Genomic DNA, 26,915 nt, shown 5'->3' with positions numbered 1-26,915 from the left:
GTCAGCCAACTTGGCACTGGATTTATGGCAACTCCTGCCAAAGACACCCACTTATTACCACCAATGATGTTACCTTTCTGTCTCACACTCAGGTCAATGCTGCTGTCTGACACAAACAAGACACCGTGTTCACTTTTATTATTGCATTATGCTGCTGTTTAAGTGGGGGGAATTTTTCACAAGGAAAGGTCAATTGATATTTTCTATTTAAACATGAATGTGGAGCAAAATGATGCAAAAAACCTGTGCACTCTGTCAGACAGCTGTGCCTCAGATCACAGCATGCAAAGGGATTTCAGGACTGGGATCACAACTTATCCAACTTAGTACTGTAGATTCAACTGCTTGGATAATTGAGTGTTTTATTGGGAGTTTAAAAAGGGCTCTGTTTCTTGATTTTGTATTACAGATTTCTGTAATATTTAAGTTAAGTTTAAGTTAATATTAAAGTGAAATGGGGATCACCTGAGTACAGTGAACATGTTTCAAGTGAATGTGGTATAAAGACGCCTGTGTCTGGAAGGCACATGTCCCGACCTGGCTCAGGGAAGTAACAAAGAGGGAGTCCACACACAGTTTTAAAGGAATAACAAAATTATAATTATTTGTAACAAATGATCAAACTAATGAAATAACTAATGTGCTATGTAAATGGGAGTTATCAGTCATGTCTGAAATGCATGGATGAGTGAATGTGTTTGTGAGACTGTGGTGAAATGTGCATCAAACCAAACAAAAGGAGATGTCTGCAGCAGGCCCAGCTGAGAGAGAATGAGAGTCTCAAACAGGCTGGCTTATCTGCCTGTCTGAAGGCCCTGCCCAGGTGAGCAGCAATCAGCTGACGACTCCTCACAGCCCCACCCTAATGCCAACTCCGAACACCTCAAAGAGGGAAAACATTGCTGAGAGCAAGGCATGGAGGAAATCAGGCAGGGTGGAAACTAAATGGGAGGGGGTCCTCACACCAGCCCCAGGTTAATCAGTATTCCTGGCTACTATTACACCATAAAGCCAAAAGAACACCAACTCTGAGAAAAGGTTTTTGAAAAGTACGAGTTGGGCTGGCTACAAAGACACATAAATAAAAACAGACAATAAATTGATATTGTGGGTTTTTTAATCAAAAAAAGACACCAGCAGGGTTTCATCACATAAACCCTTAGATATACGAAAAGATAAACTTTATAAAGCTTTTAAAGCTTGGCAACAGGGCCACAAACATATGAAAAGATGAAATAAAATGTGAAGAATTAGTTTTAACAACTTATTTTGATTTAATTCTCCTTTCTGACGCTTTTTGGCCAAAAAAGTCTCTCTCTTAAATGCTTTCGTCCTCAATGGCTGCCGTGTTCTACTGTACATTACGAGTTTACAAGCAGCACTTGAAGGCACCGCGTCTTCTTCCTCGAGCCTCCTTGAGAGACTTTTGATTGGCTGCCAGTGACATCATCTCAGCTTGTACGTGAGACTGAGGGCAGTTTTAGCGACTCCCCTCTTCCTCCTCCCCCCTTCCCTAAAAACCTCCCTCCTCGCGAGCCACAGAGGCAGACAGCTCGGCCAAACCCCTCCCACGAACAGGGCCGGACCTCACTGTACAAAAAGGACCAAATTTAATATTAATGAAGTCGCGTATTGGCTCGCGCTCGCGTCAATCCCGCTGCGCAACTTCTGTAGGCTGGCAGACTTCCTTCAATATTATTTCTGGGGAGCAGGGTAAAAGTACTAAAAAATGTTGCCGCTCCACAACACCGGGACGGACTGAATGGAGGCGACGTTGTCCGCGAGCGGAGATTAATAAACCCCTCTACGGTGCACGCGACACACACTGGTAAGCAGAAATAAACGGTAAGTTTGGAAATTAAGAGTCCGAAGCATGAGTTGTTTTTTTGAATGCACAGTCAGAGAGCTATCATGCTATTCTATAATTAATGAAGAGGAATATATAATAACTGCAACCGTTTGAAGCTAGTGAGACCTTATTTCGGCGATGTTATCATTTAATTGTACGAGTTACTACAGCTGTATTATTTATAATATTACCTGCTGCGACAAAGTTACAACCCCTACATTTAAGAAGCAGCCATCCTTGCGATTCTTTATTAATTGTTTATTCTGGGGAGTGAAATTGAAATTTCCTGCTCATCTGATCAGTTCGTCTCCCCCCCCTGAAAGCCATATCACATTCACGGCACGTTCTCATGCCGGTTTCTTCAATGAATTTGGCCATGAATGATTCCTGCTGAACCTGCACCGTGCTCTAAAAGGGATGGCAATGGTCGGGACAGGCAATGCTCGGCGGGTGTCTTTACATAACATGCCAGCATGACATGCTCCCAAAATGCTCAGGCTACTGATCAAAAGACATTGCCACCCTTCTGTTGTTTTATTTATTTATTTATTTGGACCCCGACTTTCCATCTGGGGGAGAGACCAAACTGCGGCGCTGATGCAGTATTTTATCTTTTTTTTTCTCTCCCTTGTTATAAAAGCTTTGGATCAGAGAGACTACAGTTGAGATGAAAAATTCAACAGCACACACACAAATACACACTTAGCCTTGACACACATACACTCAGACATACAAGTGTACAGTATGTGGAGGATGATTCATATTGATTACACTCAAAGTGATTCAGTTACACCAGACTCTGTCATGATTTCACTGTTTATTATTAGTGGCAGGCCTGTCACGCCTATATTTTCTCACCATGTTGGGTGCAGCCCTGCAGGTGTTGACACTACTAATATTTGGCTTCAGCAGCCGTTTTCTAGTTTGCATGTTGATCAAACAGACAGGTGGTCGCTCTTTGTGCTCTCTGCTTTTTTATTCACAGCCTTCAACTGAATCACTGGAAGGAAAACTCTTTGAACCAGACTGTTGTTAGCAAAGATTTTCCTCCTTCCTTCATTCTTTTTCTCCTCTCTGTCCCCACAGAGTGGCTTGTTGAGTTCTCCGTAAACGTGCAGCCCTCGGCCTCCCCATGCCTCCATCTCCCCTTGACGACAGAATTGTGGTGGCGCTGCCAAGGCCGATCCGACCTCAGGAACTCCAACTGCGCCTGGACACCAGCTACCTGGATACCATTTCCAGCAGCAGCAGCAGCGACACAGTCATCAGCACCACCGTGGTGAAGATCCGGGCGACGGCCAATCTTGTGACGTATATGCCCTCATCCAAGGGCTCCACGCGCTCGTTGTCGTGTGGATGTAGCAGTGCCAGCTGCTGCTCTGTGACCACCTATGAGAAGGACAGCCCGAGCCTCAGCCACAGCCAGGTGAGCGCCAGCAGCCCCAACCTCAGCTATGCCGGGCCCCCCACTCCAATGGTCAGCAACCATGAAGCGATAAGCGCCCCCAGCCTCACTCCGGGCACCCCAAAGGCATCTGTAAGGATCATCCACCCCAATGAGCTGGCTAAACGGATGACCTGCTGCCCCATGGGACATCCTATAGGACCCTTGCCGGTCATTATAGACTGCCGGCCCTTCATGGAGTACAACAAGAGCCACATCCGCGGGGCAGTGCACATCAACTGCTCCGACAAGATCAGCCGCCGGCGGCTGCAGCAGGGTAAGATCACTGTGCTGGACCTCATCTCCTGCCGTGAGGGCAAGGACTCTTATAAGGGCATCTTCTCCAAAGAGATTGTGGTTTATGATGAGAGCACCATGGACCCCAACCGCCTCACGTTCTCTCAGCCGCTGCACGTCGTTCTGGACTCCCTGAGGAGGGAGGGCAAAGACCCCATAGTCCTTAAAGGTAACATCCAAGTGGGCTTACAAGGGTGGGGGACTGATTGAGGGGACTGAAATGAATATTTCATGGCTTTCAGCTTGATTTTGGTGAGAGTTAATCAGTTTAAATATGTGAAATGGTCTAGTTGACCCCCAGTGAGTCTGGTTCTGTACAAGGTTTCTGTCTGTTAGGGGAAAACTTTGTCTTGTAGTTAAAAAATGGCTCAATCTGTAAATAGTAAGAAGGCTAGTCCTGCTCTTGTATAAAGTGTCACAAGATCGCTTTATTATGGATCAATTAATGACTGGAGGAAGAGGAGATGAGGTTCTGCAGTTTAAAAAGGGGAATAGAAAGTTATAAGAGTTCTGATTGATGCTGGAGGAAGTTATCGGTTTGTGATCAGTAAGTTGTGTTGTGAAATGAGGACACTTTCTGTCTCAGTTTTTCTGTTCAGTCTGATTGCGGCAGGTGATTAGCCACCTCTGCCTCAGTTTGGTTTTGTTTTAAGTCTCTGCTTGTTGAAAGGTAGTGATCCGGGCTTGTGTTGTGGAAAGAGAGGCACTAATATCAGTGGTGATACTAAGCCCCATTAAAAAATACTTTACTGATATCATTTTACAGCATGATTTTAGCCTCTTAAAGGTAGATAAATTTGGAGCCATGTTTGCATTTTGTGGATACTTAAATGTGAATAATTGGCGAAAGTAAAGACTGCAAACCATGTCAAAAGTAAGGGGGAGGAATTTGAGGTGAAAGTGATAAAAAAACAGCAACTTTAAAAACAATTTGAAGAACTGTTATGGTAATATTCATATTCATATTTGTACCTGGTGTCAGCCAGTAACTAAATATGAGCACTTGTAGTTGAACTTGGTCTGAAAAAAGGTGGTATCAGTGCAACCCTAGTTATAAAGAGCTTGCTAATTAGATTAATATTAATGTCAAGAGTGCCATCTAGAGCAGTGGTTGTCAACTAGTCTAGCTTCAGAATCCACCATCATACCCCAAAGACTTTTCAACTTCTTAAAACTACTTACAGACAAAAGTTGCAATTTTGGACCTCAGAAAAAACACAAATAACTGAAGGAAAAGAAGAAAACAAATATAGTTAACAAGTGCATCTTCACAACACATGCATGCACGCATTTTATTTTGCCCTGTTTCCTGTCGTAACATGCACATCTTGGTTGTTTTCCAGATAAGAGATTTAGAGATTACCTCGTTATTATGAGAAAAACCAGCTTTCATATCCCATGACAGCCAGATAAATAAGTTTGGATCTAGAGAAAAGAACCAAAATGTACTCGGGGTCATGGGGTTTATGGGATGTAGAAATGTATATTTCCTGTAGGGACAAGTCAAAATCAAGTTGACCCCTACCACACAGTAGAGCATTAATAGCCTGAGCTATCATAGACTTTTTCCTGGCACACTTACATGTCCCACTGAAAACAGCTCCATGACCCACTTCTGGGTCCAAAGCCACCAGTTGAGAACCAGTGGTGTATACCATCTGCCCTCTGTGTGTGACTCCTAAGCTGGCTTTGGTTGTGCTGTATATGAAAAATGGATCGATTACACGATTGCCCTTTGACCGGGGCGGGAATTAGGTTTCACTGCATAAAACTAATATGACATGAATCCCGACTTCACTGGCTTTAATTTGATCCAGGAGGAAGTAGTTCACCTTTGTCAGCCTGTCTGACCATCTTCATAGATAGCTTTCCACCACTGTGTCTGGTTCTGCTTGAGTTTCCTGCCTGTACAAACAAAGATTTCCTTGCCACACTGCCATGTTTTTACTCATTGGTTCAATCATGTTGGGTCTTTGTAAATCAGGGGTTCTCAACTGAGGGTCGTGGCCAAAAAGAAGGTCACAAAGCTGTTTCCAGTGGGTCACGGATGTGTGCCTGGAAAAAAATAGATAAAAGAGTCCATGATGTACAGAAGCCCTAAGCAGAAATACACTTAAACACGTTATTCTGCTAAGCTTTCTTGTGATAAGCAGTAAATTCCAGTTGTTCTCTTAACCCATTTAGACCTAAGGCCATCTAAAAAAAGATTTCCTCTAAAACCCATTATTTTTGAAAATAACTTCCAAAACCAATGGGTTTTCTAAAGAAATCAGCACAGAGTTTCAGTGGTTACTAAAATGTTTGTCTTATCTTTGGTAACAGATAGAAACATTTCAAAGCTTAAACTGTAAATACTTGCCTTTGCCATAAAATTTGTTAACATCAACATCCTCCTTAATGGTGACCCTTATCTGCTTCCAGCCTTGACTAGTGTGTCCACATCACAACATGTTGCTCTCCTCACTGAGGCTGTCAATCATCATGTTTGGCACTTCTTAACTTTGAAAACTTTTTTTAAAGAACTTTTTCACATGGAGGCTAAAAAGGCTTAAAGCAAATTATTTTCTACCTCATCTGTGCTCCATCTTGTGTTTTTGCAAATCCGGTCTAAATGGGTTAAGATCTCTCCTTATTTGTTATCTTTTCTAGGACAGCAGAGCTGGTTTTAGATAATGACGCAATTCATCAAGAAATTACTAAAATATATTTCAGTTGTTGAAATCGTTGGAAATTTAGGTCATGATTTCTCATTAAAAGGTGGTGGTGGGTCCTGAGGCTAGCCCAGTTGAGAATCACTGCTCTGAATAAAACCATAAACAGTACAATGTAAACCTGCACCTTTGGGGAAATGAAATAGGATCACTTCTGTTGTAATTTTTCTCTGTTAACATAAAAATATGACTGATTAATTTCTTGGAAGTGATGTTAAATTGAGCAATAATAGAGGCTTTATGACGATAGAAAAATACAAAACTTAAAGGTGGTTACAGTGTCACTGTCTTGATCAGCTGACTTTAAACACAAAGGTTGTAGATTGTCCTCTCTGAGTTTAGTACTAAATCAGTGAACTAAACCTTGTCAGAAAGTCCTCTCCATCAGATGTTAGTTATCTTAGTCAGATGTTAGTCATCTCCGTCAGGTGTTAGTTATCTTAGTCAGATGTTAGTCATCTCCGTCAGGTGTTAGTTATCTTAGTCAGATGTTAATCATCTCCGTCAGGTGTTAGTTATCTTAGTCAGATTTTAGTCATCTCCATCAGATGCTAGTGAACTCCGTCAGATGTTAGTCAACTCCGTTAGATGTTAGTCAACTCCGTCAGATGTTAGTCAACTCCGTCAGATGTTAGTCAACTCCGTTAGATGTTAGTCAACTCCGTCAGATGTTAGTCATCTCCGTCTGATGGTAGTCAACTCCGTCAGATGGTAGTCAACTCTGTCAGATGCTAGTGAACTCCGTTAGATGTTAGTTAACTCCGTCAGATGTTAGTCAACTCCGTCAGATGTTAGTCAACTCCGTTAGATGTTAGTCAACTCCGTCAGATGTTAGTCATCTCCGTCAGATGGTAGTCAACTCCGTCAGACGTTAGTCATCTCCGTCAGATGTTAGTCATCTCCGTCAGATGTTAGTCAACTCTGTCAGATGTTAGTCAACTCCGTCAGATGTTAGTCATCTCCGTCAGATGTTAGTCAACTCTGTCAGACGTTAGTCAACTCCGTCAGATGTTAGTCATCTCCGTCAGATGTTAGTCATCTCCGTCAGACGTTAGTCAACTCTGTCAGACGCTAGTCAACTCCATCAGATGTTTGTCATCTCTGTCATATGTTAGTCATCTGCGTCAGATGTTAGTCATCTCCGTCAGGTGTTAACTTTGTCAGATGTTTGTTAACTTTGTCAGATGTTTTTTAACTTTCTCAGATGTTTTTTCAACTCCATCAAATGTTAGTCATCTCCGTCAGACGTTAGTCAACTCCGTCAGATGTTAGTCAACTCTGTCAGATGCTAGTCAACTCTGTCAAATTTTAGTCAACTCCGTCAGATGTTTGTCATCTCTGTCATATGTTAGTTATCTGCGTCAGATGTTAGTCATCTCCATCAGGTGTTAACTACGTCAAATGTTTTTTAACTTTGTCAGATGTTTGTCAAATTTGTCAGAATTTTTTCAACTCCATCAGATGTTTGTTAACTTCTTTAGAAGTTTGTTCACCCTGTCATATGTTAGCTAACTCTATTGGACACCTGCCAACTCTGTAGGATCTTTGTCAACCTTGCCGGACAATCGTCAGCTTCATCAGATGTTAGTCAACTTTGTCAGATGTAAGTCAACTTTGTTAGATGTTAGCTAACTCCATCAGATACCTGTCAACTCTGTAAGATGTTTTTCAACCCCCTCAGAGATTAGTCAATTCTGTCAGATGTTAGTCAACAAACATCACTACTTGTTCAGCAGCTTTGTGCCTAGGTCTAAACCTTTGATAGCTCAGTCATAAACAATTAATTCAGCTATGAACTGTAAAATCACCACTCAGTACTCGTTTTATAGAGAGCAGAAGTATACAGATTTTAATAACCGTAATTTTATTTACATAGATCAAAACTTAAACAACTTATGAACTTCAAATTGTAGGGAGGAAATACTTTAACAGGTAGAAACCAAAAACAGAGTGAGATTCTTTGGTGGACAGCCATCTACCACAAATAATCGAGAAGAAGTTGCAAAAAAACAAAATTTAAGATGTACAAACAGCCATAGAAACAAATGCATTCACTGTCAACCGTCTCTGTATATGACACATTTCAAGCATTTTGCAGAAGCAGCTGTTAGTAAATAAGGCAGCCCTTAGAGATAGCAGTCCTTGGGTTGCTGCCATGTTTGCTATCTTTGGTGTGTGTTTGATGCCAGAGCGGCGTGTCGTGTGGGGGGCTGGGCTGCGAGTGTTTCATGAATGCCTGCGAGTCAACGTCTAGCCGGAAGATCACAGCTCCTTGATCTCTTCTCCGCTCTCGGTCCTCTGGTCCTCCTGGGTACTTTGATGGACGAGGCTGCTCTCATCCTGCAGCGCTGTGTGTGTGTGTGAGGCGCTTGCTTCAGTGGGAGGAACACACACACACTGTCTCGCTTATTCTTCCACTTGCTTGCAAAATGCAAGACGTGCACTCTGCTGAGACAAGTCCTCGTAGAAAGAAAGGCCTGCATGTCCCATGTGCTGCCGTTTACATGTTTGATTGCAGCCAATACCCCGGCTTACATAATCCAATTCTTTGGCTGATTTAATAAAACATGGACCACACCAGCCTTAAGCACAAACTGGAAGGGTCTTGGTCACATTATAATTTATATTTTTCAGTAAGTTAGCACTGATTTAATCATCAGTTTTTGATTAAAATGTGAGCTTTTTAAGTAGGCATGTGACTGTGCTGGTTACATAAGAGTAGTAACAGTGACAGATTTGAAACATGCTTAGTTGAATGCTGTTGAATAATTGACCAGCATGTCTTAGTCATGATTTATCCAAATGTGCTTGTTGCCTCAGTGGAAACACAAAATGTTCCTTTCTCTGCCCTGCTGCAGCTCAGAGAAATACCATGTAAACATTAAAATGTCAGATTTGCCATAAACAACATGTCAGTGGTGGAAGAAACAGCAGGGTGGTGGAGTGAGAGGCCTGAGCCGAAGTCTGAGCAGGAACTTGTCCTTTAGTTTATAGAAGTGATGGCTTTACTCCGAGAGTTCACTTTTAAGATAATGACAGATGGCCACACTCGACAGTTTTCACCAACAGCAATGTGCATCCTTTTCTAAAGAGTCTGTGTTACTCAGTAAATAACAAACGTGTTGCTAAATAGAAGAGTTTAACAGGAAAAGAGACTTTGGTTCAGTAGGCAGTTATCACAGCTCACTGAGCTCAGAAGATGCAGTTTTAAACAGGCAGGGATCTCCTTCAAGGGTTAGAACATTGTTAGTTTTGGTCATCGGAGCTTGATTATTAATTTTTTTTATGTGTACATTTTATCCTGGATTTCTGAAAGGGAAAATTAGTGCTACAGTTTTATATTTCTGCTATCTTGTGCAGCCGTTTTGTGCTCTCTCTTGAGTTGATGAAGCAGGCATAAACGTTCACTTTTAGCGCTATCATGTTTATTCTCATAACAAAAGAAGCATACTGAAATTTCTCACGCCCCTGTGGTAGAAATAAGCTCCAAACACGCTAAAGATCAGAAACGAATAATAGAGATAACTGCAGGTTAACAAGCAACACCACCAAGATCAATAGTAAAGCTACGGTTTTAGCATAACAACGAGGTGAGCCTCAGGGCACACTCTCACTGCACTAATAAAAATATCCAGCCAGATCTACTTAAAAAAAAAAAAAACAAGGCAACATTTTGTATAACTTTTAATGTAGATTAGCCAGAATAATCTTTGTAACTAATTTTCTTTTGTTCAAGAACAAAAAAAATCCAAGTAACATCTACGGTCGGCTCAGGCTACACAAATTCATACAGGTGATGGTGATGATGATGTACTCTTATTGCAAAATACAAAAAGAAACATTTACAACACATGAACAAAAAATCATGTCATGCAACGCAACAGCTGTTTACTCACCTCTATCTTGTTTTCATGAGTGTTGAAAGCCAAAGTGTAATTGAATTTAAAAATCCATTAATTGCACAGCACTACTGGTGTGACTTCTCCCGCTCTGACCAATCAAACCAAGAAGGACTTCTGATGTCATTTTTGTCAACAGCGAAGGCAGAGAGGAGAGATGACTGATTTGATCTTTACAAGGTTACAGCTTCAGGTAGAGATAATGTTGTCTTTGTGTTTTCTTGGACATATTTCCTTGAATAAAGGAGTATATTAAGCACACTGAGCTGTCAAAAAGACCTTATGGATCCTAACGTGAGGCAGAAGTCAACTTGTGTAACCTAGCAACAGTTAGTACTTGTGAGAAGTGCCCGGAAACTGAGGTTGTGAGCGATAGCAGCGAAAGAAACTGCACTTTTGACACGTGCCCTCAAAAATCAATACTAGCACAGAGATGTTAGGTATGGATTTGGAGATTCTCCAAAGCATATCTCATTATAAGCTGTACTTTTACCAAGAAGTGTGTGAGCAGAGCTAAAGTGTAAATGAACTCAAGTAGAGGGGCCCAGCAGAGAGGGCTTATGCAACACTTAGGGCCAGTTCCAGTGGAAACTCACCAATATATTTGGAATAGTATTTAAAAACTAAAATGGTAAATTAAAGCCAAACAATGGCAAATAATGGGAAATGGAAAGATTAGTGGAAAGATGTGAAGAAGAGGTGATACACAATTAAACATAGTGTTTACAGCTTGTTCTGCTGTCCTTAGGTGCGAAAAGATTGAAATTTCAGACAAGATTGTTCTATTGTGGATAAATTGTAAGATTTTTTTATTATGACATCTATATATGGCCTTTATTTCTTATAAAAAGAGACAGTGAATGTTAATAAACATTCAAACAAGTCATGCAATCATAAAAAGACTTTAGCTCAGGATTATCCCTGCCACACAATTGACCAGATTATTAAAATCAGACTAAAAACCCTTTAAATGTAGATGAGAGACTAAAACTTTAGTCAACATCACATCAGAGGTAATCAAAAGATGGTAATCAATGCCGGCCTGCTGAAAAAACTAATTGTAATTGTAGCACTTAATGTTAATCTAAAAGTGATTTTTTAAAAATAAAATCCCATCTGTTACTCTGGTAATAGAAGCTAACTGAGCAGTGTAAGCATAAAGCCTAGCTTTTTTTTTTTTTGAACAAACTATTTGGCTTGTGTTTTTTAAAAACCAGAATAACAAAAGTTAAATTCAAACATTAGTGTAGTTATAAGAACAGAATACAGTGATTTGCAAATCATTTAAAATCTATGTTTATCAGAACAAAGTACGAAGACAAGATATTTGATGTTCAAACTGATTGTCTTTTAAAAAATCAACACATTATGAATTTAAAGCCAAGGTGACCATCTTTATATTCACGCTTCATTACACGCCATACATTTTCAGAGGGAGAGAGTATGTATTCTGTTTTACCGTACACTCTACACAATGTCCCAACTTTTTTGGTATTGGAGTATGAAGAATCCAGATGAATAAATCAAGTAAACACAAAGACAGTTGTCTTCAGCCTGCTGAAAAAAGGTGTATGTGTGATAAGAAGAAATAGCTCCATGTACCAGAGGCTGTTGTCCTCAGCTGGGCGGCCTGGATTAACCAAAGCAGTCTGGCTGCAGACCATTACTCTCAGATCCCTGCCTAAAACTGTAACACATTACCACAGTTAGGATGGAAACACATGCAGAAACTCTTTATATGAAAACAGATTGAGGTTTAATTAGTGGTGGTGAGTAAGCCCAATTTAGGGCTTCTCGAGAAGGAGGATTGACACAACCCAGGACATGCTCTGGATGTCCTTGCATGTTACCAGGGGCATGGGAAAATAATCTTTTGAAAAAATAACAAAGCCCACACCTTTAGAATGGAGTAAGGGGTAGATGTTTCAAGTAAGGAGGGCCTAGGGTACTGTCCGGGAGGGTAGAAGGGTTGCCACGAGCCCCTGGTTGTGATGTGGAGGTTCAAAGGACCCCAAAACTGTCAGCGGTCTCTGGGTGTGTCAACAGGGGTGAAAAGGCCTGGACAATAGAAATGCTGTGGCTACCCCCCCAACCCTCTCCAACCAATTGTAGCACATTAGTCTCATGATGAATCCTTGCCTTAAACGTATGCACATGACAGTCCCTGATTATGTGTTCTTCCAGAAAAAAGCGCCATGAAAACACACTAACCTGGCTCATGTAGCTGCAGCTTGCCACTGTTTGGCACGTATATTGTACCGGCAAATTGCATCCATACGGAGCTGGCGTCTCACAGTGGTGGTCCACCAGAGGGGACGTCTGAAAGCAGCCAGACCCTTCTTCAGATTTGCCTCCTGCCTGTTTTCCACACTTGCTTCTTTTTTTGACTTTTCTGTCTGAAAGGCAGAAAAAATCCCAAAATAAATCTTTAACAAAAATCTTCTACTTTTAGAAGTGTAAACTGTCAGAGTTTTTAATGTGTAAAGCAAAGTCTTCATTGACAGCCCCTTGATTGACCTCATATTATCTAAAAAAAAAAAAAGTAGATTATAGAAATACCAGTGGAATTTCCCCAAAACATTGTATTGACTTTTGTGTCACTGAGCCTGTAAAACTTCCCTTTTTTATTTACCAAAGTGTAATTACTACCGCTATAGTTAGGAGGTTAGTGAATCAACAGGTTAAAGTCTTTGTTCACGTTCAACAATCATCTGTTTTATTGTGAAAACTGCCCAACAGTCGACAGGAGATCCCCACCTGTCTGCACTCACAAAGGGGGAAGTTGAGGGATGACCTCACATGGCATGATGTCAACTGCTGCAACTGAACAATACATGAACTGATACTGTGTGTAGTGGTGTGTATATGTGTGTGTGACTCTGTCCACCCCTCCCCACTGCTCTGCTGAAGGGAAACTTTGGCATCACCAGCGACAGGTGCAAACCAGTTTATTTGGGGAAGTGCAGATGTCCAGTGAGAAGTATATTAAATATTCAGTACATCTATTTACCTGCACTTTAAGGAGGGGATTTCTCAGGCAGTTTAGCCAGTGGAAACTGACTTAGTGGCTATTTTAGTTTACTTAAAATAGAGCTGACTGTCCATTGTTGCGAATGGAAACACTTCCATTCACTTTATACTGATTGAATATTCAAATCAGACATTCAAACTGCAAGTAAATATAACAAACCAGTCCAGGAATTGGACATTTCTGTTAAGTTTTGGTGCCTAAAAGCTCTTTAAAGTAAGTTTTATTGGAAGTAGATGCAAACTGAACTTATCTCTGTAAGCTGTAATGTTTGCTAAGTTGTGGACAGAAACATGGGTGTTGCATTTTTAGCATTCAGGGCTTCAGTGGGAGCGAACCTTAACCCCGGCAACGCTAGGCTCATGCTCTGCCAAAGGACATCACCAAGCTCTTAAATTCATATCAGAAAGTAAAAAGGTTTAAAGATTAAAAATTAATTTTGACACATTTAGCTGAAAAAATTGATCTCCTGTTTCATTTGCATTCATAATCTTGGCGTTTGTGTTCACAGGAGGCCTTAGCTGCTTCAGGCAGAGCCACGAGAATCTGTGCGAGCACTCTCTTCACCTTCACGAGGGCTTGGACTCCGGTGCAGCTGCTGGCCTGACGGGGGCGCTACCTCACTCTCTGCCCTCCACCCCGGACATTGAGAATGCAGAGCTGACACCCATCCTACCCTTCCTCTATCTGGGGAACGAGCAAGATGCTCAGGACATCAACATGCTGCAGCGCTACAACATTGGCTACATCCTCAACGTGACCACCCACCTGCCGCTCTACCACTATGACACGGGCCTGTTCATCTACAAACGCCTCCCTGCCACCGACAGCAACAAGCAGAACCTGCGCCAGTACTTTGAAGAGGCGTTTGAGTTCATAGGTATGAAAATCAGAACCCCTTTTGTCAAGAAAGCAGTTAATAATTAGCACTTATGCTGTCATTTATGTTTGGTGGTGTGGCTGTTGTAGGTTCCCCCTGCCCTCCCACAAGCCTATGTAGAAAGCATTAAGAGGAACAGCACACACACCTGCTCTTCCTGTGCCGATCAGAAAAGACTGAAGCAGGGAGAGAAGCACCTGGAGCAGAGCAGGCATCAATGATACACCTGTCACACACCTGTCCCAACCTCATAGCTGTTGTTAGCCATGTTAGTGGCCTTTATTCCAGCTTGAGAAACATCATCGGCTAGATATAGCTTTCACCTGCCTCTAAACTTAAAGGGAGCTTATTTCAAGTCTCCAGTACCTTTATTAGCAGGCTAATATTTTCCACTCTGGTATCATCTGAACATCCTGTGCTGACCAGTGCTAACAGGGCTAACTGTGCTCCTTTTAAGTATGGTGTCCCTTAAGCGTAATCTCCAATTTCAACATACAAGAGCTGTGCTGTGATCTACATCCGGCAAAATGCACGGTGTAGCACATCACTTCATCTCTAGTCTGAAGCAGTTCCACTGCCCACACTCCAGTCCAGCTTGCGTGTTCCAGGTCTGTTTTTGGCACTGGCTGCTTCCAAACCACATCAATCCATGAAAAGTAGATCGATCCAAACAGCCAGAACAACGTGCAAGGTATACTATCAACTTCAACATGCGATACAATGCCCAGACTCCTGATCATAAATCATCAGTGTATCAACATTACGTCTTATCCTGCAGCACAAGATAAAAGGTCACCAGGAGGTTAGTGGGTCACAGAGTTGTTGCCACTGTGTGGGAAAAGTTAACTTTTGAGGTGAAAAACCACAGAATTAACATGAAACCACAGATTGTGTTTCAAACATTAACCTTTCAACTTTATAACATACTCATCCATGGCAGAAGCAATACAATCATAGAATCATATTGAAGTGAACAGCATATCAACCCCAAAAAGGCAAAATAATCCACAAGATTCAAGAATGGATTGGATTCAAGAATAGACCACATTCCCATGGCAGCAATGTTCCTGTTACACCTGTCACACTCAGGATGGGATGCTAAATATTATCACTTACTGTTATATTGTATTTTGTAAGTCTTTAACCCCTTAAAGCCTAAATACTTTACTGATACCGCTATCTAATCAATATGATCAATAAATTATTAAAAAAACCTTCTGAATACAATCTGATAGATGCTAAAAAATACCTTCAAGTGGATTATCAGTTACCAAAACACCTAACGTATCAAATGAGATACAAAAAATATGTATGTTAAATTTTATGGAAATTTGGAATTTTTTAATTTCAGTAGAAAGTTAAATAAACATTTTAGTTCCAAAAAAAAGAGAATTTTCTGGCTATAATTTGTGTTTTCAGGCTTTAAAGGGTTAAACATCAAAATTCAGACACGAATTTTATTGCTTCCTGTCTAGAAAAGACTGCAGTCAGGGAAAATGCACACTGAAAATTTAAAGAGAGATGGGACCAAATGTCATGTAAAAATACACGTGTACAGAGCCATTAAGCTATGAGTAGAACAAAACTAACACTTAATGACTTTTTTGTTATAATTTATGTTTAAGAATCATGAGTATGATAGAAAAAGTCGGTGCTTGATTAAAGCTATAAATGTTAATTTGACCATATTTATGTAAGCCAGAGAGCAGTCTCACTGAATGAATCTATGCTTATAGATCTACCTTACCTTCAGTACAGTCATAAGATCCCTCATGGCCATTCAGCTGCATTGAGCTTGGTCCTTTTATTGAGTAAAAGCCTGTTTAATAAGGTTTGAGTTCTAGTATTTTACTGTGTTTGATGACTAAAATCCTCTTTACTGGATATTTGGCGTCTACTTTATTGTGTTCTGGTTGTTTTTGTGTCTCTGCAGAGGAAGCACATCAAGCAGGTATGGGCCTCCTGATCCACTGCCAGGCAGGCGTGTCCCGATCAGCCACTATTGTGATTGCCTACCTGATGAAGCACACCTGGATGACCATGACGGACGCCTACAAGTTTGTCAAAACTAGGAGGCCCATCATCTCTCCGAACCTCAACTTCATGGGCCAGCTGCTTGAGTTTGAGGAGGACCTCAACAACGGAATTACGCCACGAATCCTCACGCCAAAGCTGTCGGGTGTGGAAACAGTAGTGTAAAGAGAAACCATTCGAATCGAGGCTCACATTTTTTAATCACTCTCATTGCTTTTCGAGAGGTTCGACTGCTCTGTGAGCTGGTTTGGAGTGCTTGTGAGAGAGAGTTTACTTCTTGAATCTCCTCATGCTCATCTTGGGCTCCCTGGAGTAGCAAAGCTCTGGGTCAGTGGTGATAAGAAATGCCAAAAATCTCTACTCTTTGGACCTGGCCACAGTCCCGGAGGAGAGGACGAGTTAGAGCGATAGAGAGAGAAGAAGCGGTCGGTTGGATGCTTTCCATTTGTGACCGCAGAGGGAAAGAAAATTCAGTTTGGGAAAGATACTCTATGTGCTTAGAGGCAATTACTGAGAGGAGGAACTCTTAGAGCTCTCACTGTGGCACACTGTTTCTGTTTGCAGACTCAGGCGGGGTTGGCCACGGCAGTGCCTGTCAAAAAAATAAATATAAATAAAACATGAAGACATGTTTGGTGTGTTAATGTTGTTGTTCTATTTTTATACAGGGGTTTATGGGGTTGACCATGACAAGCCCGCTGCGGCTTACTGTGCAATAATTTCAGAGTGGAATGCAACTGAGACCTAGATCTTATGTGTATATATCGGTAATGATTACAAAACATTTCCAGCTCTTTGCTGAGATGCCATTCTGATGTTAATGTGAGATTGTCCTTCACTTCTTTATGTTAATGTTTGGCTGTAATGTTTGGCACAGATGTGTAAAAGACAGAAAAATTGCTGGGTTTTATTTTTTGAGTGCAGCTTGTTGCTTTATTTCAGAACAACACATTTTTAAGTCCTGTTTGCTTCAGTGTACTAGTTTTGCCATTCCTGCTTCAACAGAGATATTATTTTGACAATATTTACGTTAGCAAGCACCTGTCAGCGCTTTCTTTCAGTTGCATGGCTGCTTAAAGAGAAATGAACACTGAAATATTGATGACCATTGAAAAACAGGGCTACTTAACATTTTCAATGTAACAAAATAGAGGATTTTCACTGCCTGCTTTTATGTTTTTATGACCCCCATTTCCCCGTAAATCCTTGACACAACCTTACTTCTTGCAGAATTTGGTCTTTTGGACCCCACTTGTTTTCCCCCTTCATAGCATTTTTTCTTTGCCTATATTTTTCTCCATGTCAGCCATTACACAGCATTGTTTTGCAGCATTGTTAAATTTTCCATCACTTTGCCCCTGCTTTTTAATACTGCCTCTTCGTAGCTTGTGGTCTTTTTGACCAATTTCTTTTCCTTATGACCCCTTTTTCCCAAGCAATTTTTTTCTTTTTGAGACAATTTTCCCCAGTTTGCTCCCCTTCATCCATGATACAGTCTTTTTTTTGCAGCACCTTCTTTTTTACTAAATTTTAACCCCTTTTGCTGGAATGAGACTTACTTAGACCTCATTTATCCCCCATTTTGTCCCTTTTCAGCCTCATTTTTTGCAGTATTTGTTCTTTTTGACCAAACTTTGACTCCTTTTGCATCAATTCCTAATTTTGACCATATTTTGCCTCCTTTTATCGATTATACAGCCTTGTTTTTGGAACAAATGTTATTGTTCCCTCACTTTGCCTCCACTGTGTACCCAGTCATTCTCTCTTTTGGACCAATTTATCTTTCTGACCCAGTTTTGACAAGTTATGTTCATAAAACAACCATGTCTTGCCAGTATTTTCTTTTCTAAGGCAATATTCTGCCCTTAATCTACAATGTCACCAAATTTTTCTTTTGCAAAACATTTATTTTTGACCCCGATTTCACCCAATTTTTACCTTTTAACCCATAACAGAGCCTAACTTTTTGCAGCATTGCTCTTTTTAACCTGCTTTACCCCCTTTTGCCCCCATTCATCAATGGCACAGCCTCTTTTTTTGCAACATTACCTCTTTTTGACCTGTACTTCACCCCCATTTATCATGACATAACCTTGTCTTTGCAGCAGTTTTCTTTCTGATGCTGTTTTTCCCTTGTTCATCTATGACACAGCCTCCCCAGCGTTTTTTTCACCCTTTTTTGCCCTTGTTTCCCCCCTTTTTATTCATGACACAGCCTTGTTATAATGGACTTTGCTGTGTCTCTATGTAGCAGCACATTTGTATCAATGCCCTGAATTTTCAGCTTTGATTGAATCCATCAAAAGGTAGCAGAGTGAAGGTACAGACTTCAAACATTCAGCTCCTCCCTTGCGTCACAGTGCAGTGTGACACAGGGTGGTACAGTAGAGCAGCGTGACCCCTTGTCTAATCTTTTGCCAGTCCCTGTCGCTGACGCTAAGCTACAGTTAAGTGAGCTCCTCTGCCTCGCAAAGGCAAGTCACGTGCTGTTCTAGTGCCTCTATCAATGCCTTAATTCATGTGTCACCACTGGGCCTGCGCATGCAACAACATCACGTGCAGACGGATGCAGAACGAGGTCAAATTTTAACTCCCAGACAGAAGCAACCTGCTCCTTTTGTTCTCTGTGACATCCACGTTTCACTTTTCAAAGACTTTCTCTGTTGTTTCTGATTCAGAGTTTCAGAAGATTGCATTCAGAGATGGTAAAAAGCCTTGAGGTGAAAAATGTTCATTATGTAACTCTGATCTCGTGGTGGCATAGGAAGGAGACTCTGAACACCACAGAGAAATGTAAAATAACTGCACGAAATAGCCGTGGAAAGAGAGAATATAAAGTGTTTGCTTGCACATAGTTTCTCCTAATCCTGTTGCTTCTGACTCACCTTTGAGTCATAATAAAAGTAATACATAAAGATGAATATGACGTAAAGATGCAGTGATTTTGCTGGAGATTTCACTAAACCCAATCTAAGTTATGCATTTGGGCCAACTCAGTTTCAAATATGTTACTAGCTCTATACAGTCGTATTTGACTTCCTACAAATGAAAGTCCTGGTAATCAGTTAAAATGCCATTCATAATGAACATTATATGTGTCCAATCTTTCAAACATAAATTAACAGAAAATTGTGCTGGTCCAAAAGCCTTCAAGATATGTATTGAAGAAGCTTAATAGAGCTCCCACATTCACTTGGATAGAACATTTGAGTTTTTAAGACATCCTTAAGACTTAAATGCATTCAGCTGTAGTTTTATTATGGAGAAATCACATGTTCCACCCAAAACATGTATAAAGAAACATGTTGATGACCATTTTCTTAATTTGTGACTTTGGTACAGACTATTTGTAGTACCATTATGTTCTCTCAGACCACTGAAATGCCAGAAAGAGAAGGGTATAGTAGACACTTCATCTCTGAAAGCCATTCTCACAGACTGTTCATCTCAGAAAACCAATGTCTAGCTATATATAAGAAAAGAGGTGCCAGAATTTGCCAGTACAACATATTTCCAGTTCTAGATGGTTTTTTTTCAAATTCAACTTTCTTCATAAGCAAAGTCCGTCAGTTCAATTCAAGAAAAACCATACTGCAAACATTACAGACTAAGAAACAATTCATTAATAAAAGACAAAAACCGTCAGAGGTCCAGTCCAGGATTCAAGTATGGATAGACCAGTTTAGAAGTGATTTCCCAAACAGTGGCTGTCTTTAGCTTTATTAGCTTAAGCTCAAGCTAATGTAGCTATGTTTGCTATGTAATTGACATTACTACATAAGCCAGTGTAGCTAAGTTAGCTTTAGCAATGGGAGCTTTATCAAATGTAACTAAAGCTATTGTAGTTTTATACACAGCTGCTTTGAGAGCTTAGCTTTATCTATGTTTGCTACTCTGTTATCTATAGTTAGCTTTAGCAAACATAGTTTACTTGACCACATAGATAATGTATATATGTACCTTAAGTAGCTGCTTTGTGAGTTTAGTTTTAGCTATGTTAGCTACATAGCTCTGTTATCTATTGCTAAGTTAGCTTTACTAAACATATCTAAAGCTTACATGGATGACATAGATATGTACTTTACGCAGCTGCTTTGTGAGCTAAGCTTTAGCTACGTAGCTTACAGAGCTAATGGAGCTATGTAAGCCAATCGTGTCAGGATGTTTAACGGAGGACAAGTTTCACCTGTATGCAGACTGTTTATTCACCTTAACTAAATGTTTTGTAATCAGGTTTAGCAGATCAGGCTTTTTACCTTTGGTACTATAACCTTTACCTCAACCTTTGCTTGCTTACCCCAACCCTTAACAGAAGTTTAATCCAGTTTTGTACCAAAAGTTTTAGTGTGTATTTCCGTTCTGAGAAATATGGTATCTCAGATGAACGGTCCGTGTGAGTGGCTGTAAGAAATGTGGAGTCTGCTGTCAGACTGTTTTGAATTTTTCATGTTTTTATTTATCAGGGTAAATGTTAGATTGTACTTTTTAAACCAGGATAATCCAGATCATTGGTTCTTAACTGGTGGGTAAAGTTAAAAAAGTGAATCACAAAGCCATTCTCAGCATTTTAAAAAAGGAAGTAGATATCTAAGATATGCTTTTATTTTGAAGGACACTCCCATTTCAAGTCCAAATTTCCACATCTCTCATGAATATTTTGTTCTGATTGGAAAAAAAAAAATTTGGGTTGCAAATTATGTTTGAGGAGGTGTGTGATGGGACGCAAGACCAATTGAGAGCCACTGATCTAGATCCGTCATCAGTAGCTATCAGAATCTTTCACAGGAATACAAATAATGTGAACAAAAACTTATGCAATTTTGAAATCAAAAGTATTTGTTTTGTGCAGAATCCCAACATTTACATACTGTCTGCCATGTTCCTCTTCTTTTAAGATGTGTTTCCACCAAACAGCCTGGTTCAGTTCATACATTCTGGTAAACTGTTGTTTTTTTTATTATTGCCCCAGCTGATGTCTGTTAACCTTTGCTCATAGTGATAGGAATCCTGGTGCTTTGCCAGAAAAATGCACTCACCTTGTGTAACAAATATGCCAATAAAGTTCTGCTCAGACACTTGGAGGTAAAACAAAATGTCTTCAGCTCATATTTAGTAGTTTACTGATATTACAAGGAATAAATACTGCAACAAAAAAACAGGGGATGTAAAATTTGGCAGGTACAGACCAACACGCTGCCAAACAACATCCAACCAAAATTTCTTTTGAGGCATTTTAAGATTAAAAAATTGCTATCAGTTCATATTTTGGACTGTTTTGTGTCATTACTGACTAATAAGTTTAAAGTTGTGCACTTTTTACCTTATGAAACAGGCACTCTGTGATGTGCATCCAAATCTTGGCAGGTTTGCGTTTCTTGGCATGCCACCTGCTCTTTTAGAGATCTGGATCATTTGGCTCAGCTAAGAAATAAGAAGAAGTCTTTCAACTCTCATATGGCTATTTGTTGTTACTTTCTAGGCCTTTTATGTCAGTTAAACAAAAACAAAAAAAAAAACCCTCTTAAACTGGAGATGGATGCAGGCATTCTCATAAAAGAATCAGTATTTTCAGTCAAACAAGTACCCCATCACTATTTCCCTTAAAGGCATGTTTATGACAAAATGAGGGAGAAAAGCTGCTAAAGAGGCATGGCTAGTCTTTGTGTTACTCCAGTATTACTGTTGTTGCAGTAATAATAATGGATTCTTTGGCCAATCAGCAGAATGCAGTGAGTCCAGCTCCACTCTTGAAGGTCAGACAGGCACACTTGGAACCTCAGTGGACAGGTGCCAAAAAAGTAGGACGGTGCGGATCGGTTATTTGGTTCCTTTTCAAACTTTTTACAGAAATAAATGTTTACCATACCAAAATGAACTGAGAAAGTCCGCTTGGTGGAAACTCAGCTTTAGAATAGTTTTTCTGTTAAGTAAATTTCCAACAATTCTTTGGATTCTCCATGAATGCAGAGCCACTGTAGCTCAGATGTTTCTTAACATTTGTTAAACCAAAGCACTGTTTTAGTTCTAACCTTTAGACGTAGTTCCTCACCTTTAAACATGGAAATCAGTCCTAAAACATGCAGTACCATCTCTTCATCCTGTACTTTTTGTCACTTTCATGCTAACATGTTGTAGCTTCCTCATACATATTGGTTCCTGTTTGAATAGCATTGAAAGTTTGATGGTGTCTGTTCAGTTCTCCATTGTTTGCATGATAATAAAAGCATAAAATGAAGCACAGGGCTAACATCAATGTCAATGCACCAAAAAAAGAGAAAAGTTCTTCTAAATGCACCGTCTGTAAACCCTTCTACCCCATAGTTAAACCTGTTAGAGCAAGAGGAAGGAGAATGTGACGAGTTTTCAGAAAACGATGAATACAAACGGCTTTATAACACCAACATTTACAACAATAAGCTTTGAAAATCCCTCATGTGAAGATTCATGCTATGCAAATACAACAAAACAGTTCAAATTGAATACTCTTTTGGGGATTTTTTGTGGGTATTTTGAGCATGATAAACAGATTGAAGAGTCTTTTTGTAAGAAAAAATGTTTTAAGTGGCAAAGTGTCCTCACTTGTTCTTTAGTTGCTGTCGTCATTGATGTCTACTGGTGCTCCACAGTATATCTGAATATTATAAAGAGGTATATTATAACCATTTACCACACGTTTGTAGCTTGTGCGTTTATATTTGCAAAAGAGAACGAGAGAGCTAACCATCTGAGCCAATGTTCTATACAGAAACCTTTTTTCGTCCCATCTGCTGGTGTCTACAACATCCGCAGCACATTGCTTTTTGTATGTATCTTAACAATGTAACCGCTGTACTGTACATTACTCTTTCTGGTTGGAAAATGAAGCATGCTGTGTGCTCCTGGCCTGCGAGGGGGAGGGGGGGACTCTCGGTCATTATGGTGCTGTCTGTCTTTCCCACACTGCTCTTTCTGTAGAGGTCACAGCCTGACTGACAGCTCCAAGCGGCGTCCGCTCTGTGCTCCAACAGTATCAGGCTGTCATATTTGATGTGCACTCTTTAGACTTGTTTAAGAGTCTCTGCTCAGAGGCTCTAGTGGAAACGGGCTTCGCTCTACAAGTCTCTGTATCTTTCTGTGTCTGTAGTCAAAGTCAAGTATATACAGTATATAAATATATATCTATTTTCTTTGTATGCATATATTCATTACTATTTTTGCACTGACCTAAGGACAGATGGATTTATTTTTTCCACAAAGGGTGCTATAATAACGGAGGCCTTCTCCCACACCTTTTTGCATGACTTGCTAAAAAAAACAACAAATCCTCAACTGGTCTGTCATCTCTCCTACTACTCCTCAAACTGTTGCAAATTGAAGCACTGTAATTTTGTAATCCCTACTTGTGAGCTTTGAAATAAACAGGGAGGCTTCAAGTTTACTGTTGCGTCCTGGATCTTTATTTTCCTAAAGTTTCTTCCAACATGGAAGAACTCATTTTTAAAAAGTGAATGAATTTGTTTCTAAAGTAACTGTGGTCTTTCAGATGGTAAAACTGCTTAATGCTTTAGTCAAAACCCAAAATGGTGAGAGATTTTTTTGTTTTCAAATTTAAAATTTTTCCTTGCTACAATCAACTCTTTTATTTTGACACATTACCTGCAGCAGGACTGTCATAATACCAGATTTTTAAACTTTATTTCTACTGTATCCTGATAAAAAAATTAAACTAGGGCTGCAAGCAGCACTGAACTCACACTTTGGGGCATCTCAGGACATGGTGCATTTCATGTTTTATTATGGTGGTAGGGTCCTGCTGCCCTGATTTCTTTCCAACAGCCATTATCTCATGTCTTTGAAAGACAGCATGAAGTGAGAGCACATAGAGAAAATGTGATGTTGATTGACTAAGGCAAATCATGCAGAGAGCTGTGTATTAACAGCAATCTGGACCCTAACAAGTATGTATAATTGGTATAAAGATGTTGTCAAGTTTTGGTTACATCTACGGCGGTTGCCTTGACAATTTTGAACAAAAGATGAAGGAAACAGATAATAGTTCTGAGGCAAAGTCCGTATGTATGGCAAAAGCCACGTATAAGAGTGTAAGTATGATGTTAAGAAAAGTCTCGTCTCCTCTTCTGTCCACACGTACCACACCATGTTGTCTTGGAGTGAACCGGTCATGTGACTACCATTATAAAATGTGACTCTTAAATGCAGAAAAAGTGTTTCCATTGCACTTTTGCGATATATTTCTATAATGAAATATCTGAAAAACCTCCTCATGAGAACATGAAGACTTTTTAGAAATATTTGAGAGGTTTTTCAAAATTCAGGTATTTCCATTACAAGTTTTTATCGCGCCATATAGATTTTGCGCAGCTCTTGACATTTCCTGTCACCACTAGGAGGTGCTTTGATCTGTAGAAAAGATGACCATATGAATGGGTGAAGGCATGGAATCTCAATATACCTGGCAAGTACGAGTTAGATCAGAGGATCCACAGCTGGGTTATAAACAACTTCCTGTTTGCCAAATAATATATAAATTTGAGGGCTCACTGCAGCCACATCTTTTGACTAATGAAAAAGTCACAAGGAACTTTCTATCACCCATGTCTCATCTCGCTGTACGCCAAAATACAAGTCAATCAGATTAAAACCCTGTTAATCCAGATATGACCCCTTGAAGAGGGCTAAAATACCCATATTTTTGCTAATTTATTCAAAATGGTGAATTTCCTGTCGGAGATAGAATGTAGGCCCAGAGGGTTTTTTGTAGAGCTCCTCTATCCACACATGCCCACGAAATTTCATTAACCCCAGTCCTGCTGAAGATCAAGTATAACCTCCCCGGACCAGGCCCCCAATTTTGGCTAATTTATTCAAAATGGCAGATTTGGTGTTATAGATAGAAACATGGTCTCACTTGGTTTTTGCAGGTCTCCTAAAGAAGCATCTTTTGCACACCAAATTTCATAAATCTCAGTAAAACTGCCTTTTCACAGTGTTCCGTAAAAGCCTGAAAGGTGGCGCTATGGCGGCAGTTTTAGAGGGCCATCTGTGAAATCTTTATCAACCTTGCATTTTTCAGACCCCACATATGTTTGCCAATTTTCTTTAGGTTTTGAGCATGTTAAGGGGCCCAAAAGGACCAGGGATGCATAAAAATGAAAACAAACCCAACTCATTTCAGTAGGGCTCTCACACCCTCAGTGCTATGACCCTAATGACATCGATACCTACTGATACTATGAACATGGGCAGTTTGACCATTAGGCAATAGGAGGCAGCTGCTTGGGCCTTAAGATATATTACATGGACAAAAGTATTCAGTTGCCTGACCTTTACACCAACAAGGACTGGAATGACAAAAGCTGCTTTTGCTTTAAAAGAGATGATGGAGCATAAAACAACATTCGTGAAAAAAATGTGCTGATACTAAAAATGAATCAACAGATTGAGGGATTAAGTATGGGAATAAAAACATTACACAATGAAGTTCACGTGATCAAATCACAGCAAGGGAACAACAGAAGCTCTGAGACTCTGGAACTATCAGGATCAATGACAAAACAGGCCGAGCAGCGAGCATTTGAACAGACAGTCTCTCTCAGCCTCTTGACATTTGAGCGTCCAGTGGAGCTCTGAGCCAGAGTTGTGAATTATCTGCGCTCCCCTCCATTGAACATGTGTCACATAGCTGCTGGAGTTATGGGCCTATATTTACTCCTCCTTGCGGGCGTCTCCCGCCTCATAGCTGGCAGCGAAGGGGTGTGTGGGGGTCAAGATCTCTCCATAGGAACAGGCACCAAAATAGTTTTTAGCGTTGTTTCTAATTACGAGTGATGAGTGCCCCGCCTCATTAATCCTTTCCTATCAGCACTGGGCCGGCTGGCAGCACCAGAATAGCCCTGATCTTTGTGCTGCTCAACGCCGCTCTCCTGTGAGCGCCGCATGGACGTATTAGGCAAAGCAGGAGAGGAGAGGAGGATCTACCTTTAAACACACACACATATACACAAAACCAAATGTGTGTACACTTCCTAGTCAGAGGAGGCGGTGAAATAAAGCAGAGGGGATCTGAGAGCCTGAGGACGGCTGCCCTGGCTACCACCAAAGCTGCTGCTTTTGTCACACTCGCACGTCATCCCAGCTAAAGACACCAGAGCAGCTCTGGCAGCTCATGAATAAAACGATTATTCATGTCATATTAAGAAAACATCAAAACAAAACAGGCCAAAAGATGGCACAGATTTAGGTTAATTAGAAAAATAAGGGCACAAAAATTGAAGAATGAAAGGACATAGAATGGGACTGCTTTTATTCAGCATCCTTTACTTATGTAAGACATGAGGTCAAAGAAACTGCCTGCAGAGCTCAGAGATTGTTGCAAGGCACAGATCTGGTTCTGCTGCACCGGAGGTTCCCAAGAGCACTCCGGCCTCCATAATTCACAGATGGAAAAGGTTTGGTACAACCAGGACTCTTCCAGGAGCTGGTCTCCCGGCCTCACTGAACAAACCGAGGAGAAGGGCCTTAATAAGAGAGATGACCAAGAACCCACCGGCCTCAAAATTTCAGAAGGACAACCATCACTGCAGCACTTCACTGATCTGGGCAGTGTGGCTGGAAGGAAGCCTCTCCTCAGTGCAAAACACATTAAAGTTTACTGGGAGTTTGCAAATAAGCACCTGAAAGACTCACACTTTGAGAAACAAGATTCTCTGGTCTAATGAAACCAAGATTGTACTGTTTGACCTCAGTTTTAAACATTATGTCTGGAGGAAACCA

At 40.5% G+C, this 26,915-nt stretch overlaps 1 protein-coding gene across 2 annotated transcripts; it reads left to right on the top strand.

Annotated features, from left to right (window-relative positions):
* Positions 1-1,642: 1,642 nt before the first annotated feature.
* Positions 1,643-23,559, top strand: dusp10 (dual specificity phosphatase 10). Of its 2 annotated transcripts, none has more exons than XM_041805379.1 (4): positions 1,643-1,828; positions 2,936-3,759; positions 13,740-14,108; positions 16,042-23,559. In XM_041805379.1, exons 2-4 carry the CDS (start codon positions 2,982-2,984, stop codon positions 16,305-16,307), a joined length of 1,413 nt encoding a protein of 470 aa, XP_041661313.1. In that variant the 5' UTR covers positions 1,643-1,828; positions 2,936-2,981; the 3' UTR covers positions 16,308-23,559. The 2 variants fall into 2 exon arrangements, with proteins under 2 accessions (XP_041661313.1, XP_041661312.1); XM_041805378.1 differs by having other exon boundaries at positions 1,643-1,845.
* Positions 23,560-26,915: the final 3,356 nt, after the last annotated feature.

The sequence above is a fragment of the Cheilinus undulatus genome, linkage group 14, assembly GCF_018320785.1.
Source record: "Cheilinus undulatus linkage group 14, ASM1832078v1, whole genome shotgun sequence".
In the NCBI taxonomy this organism is placed as follows: domain Eukaryota; kingdom Metazoa; phylum Chordata; class Actinopteri; order Labriformes; family Labridae; genus Cheilinus; species Cheilinus undulatus.
This window is presented reverse-complemented; position numbering and strand designations above follow the sequence as displayed.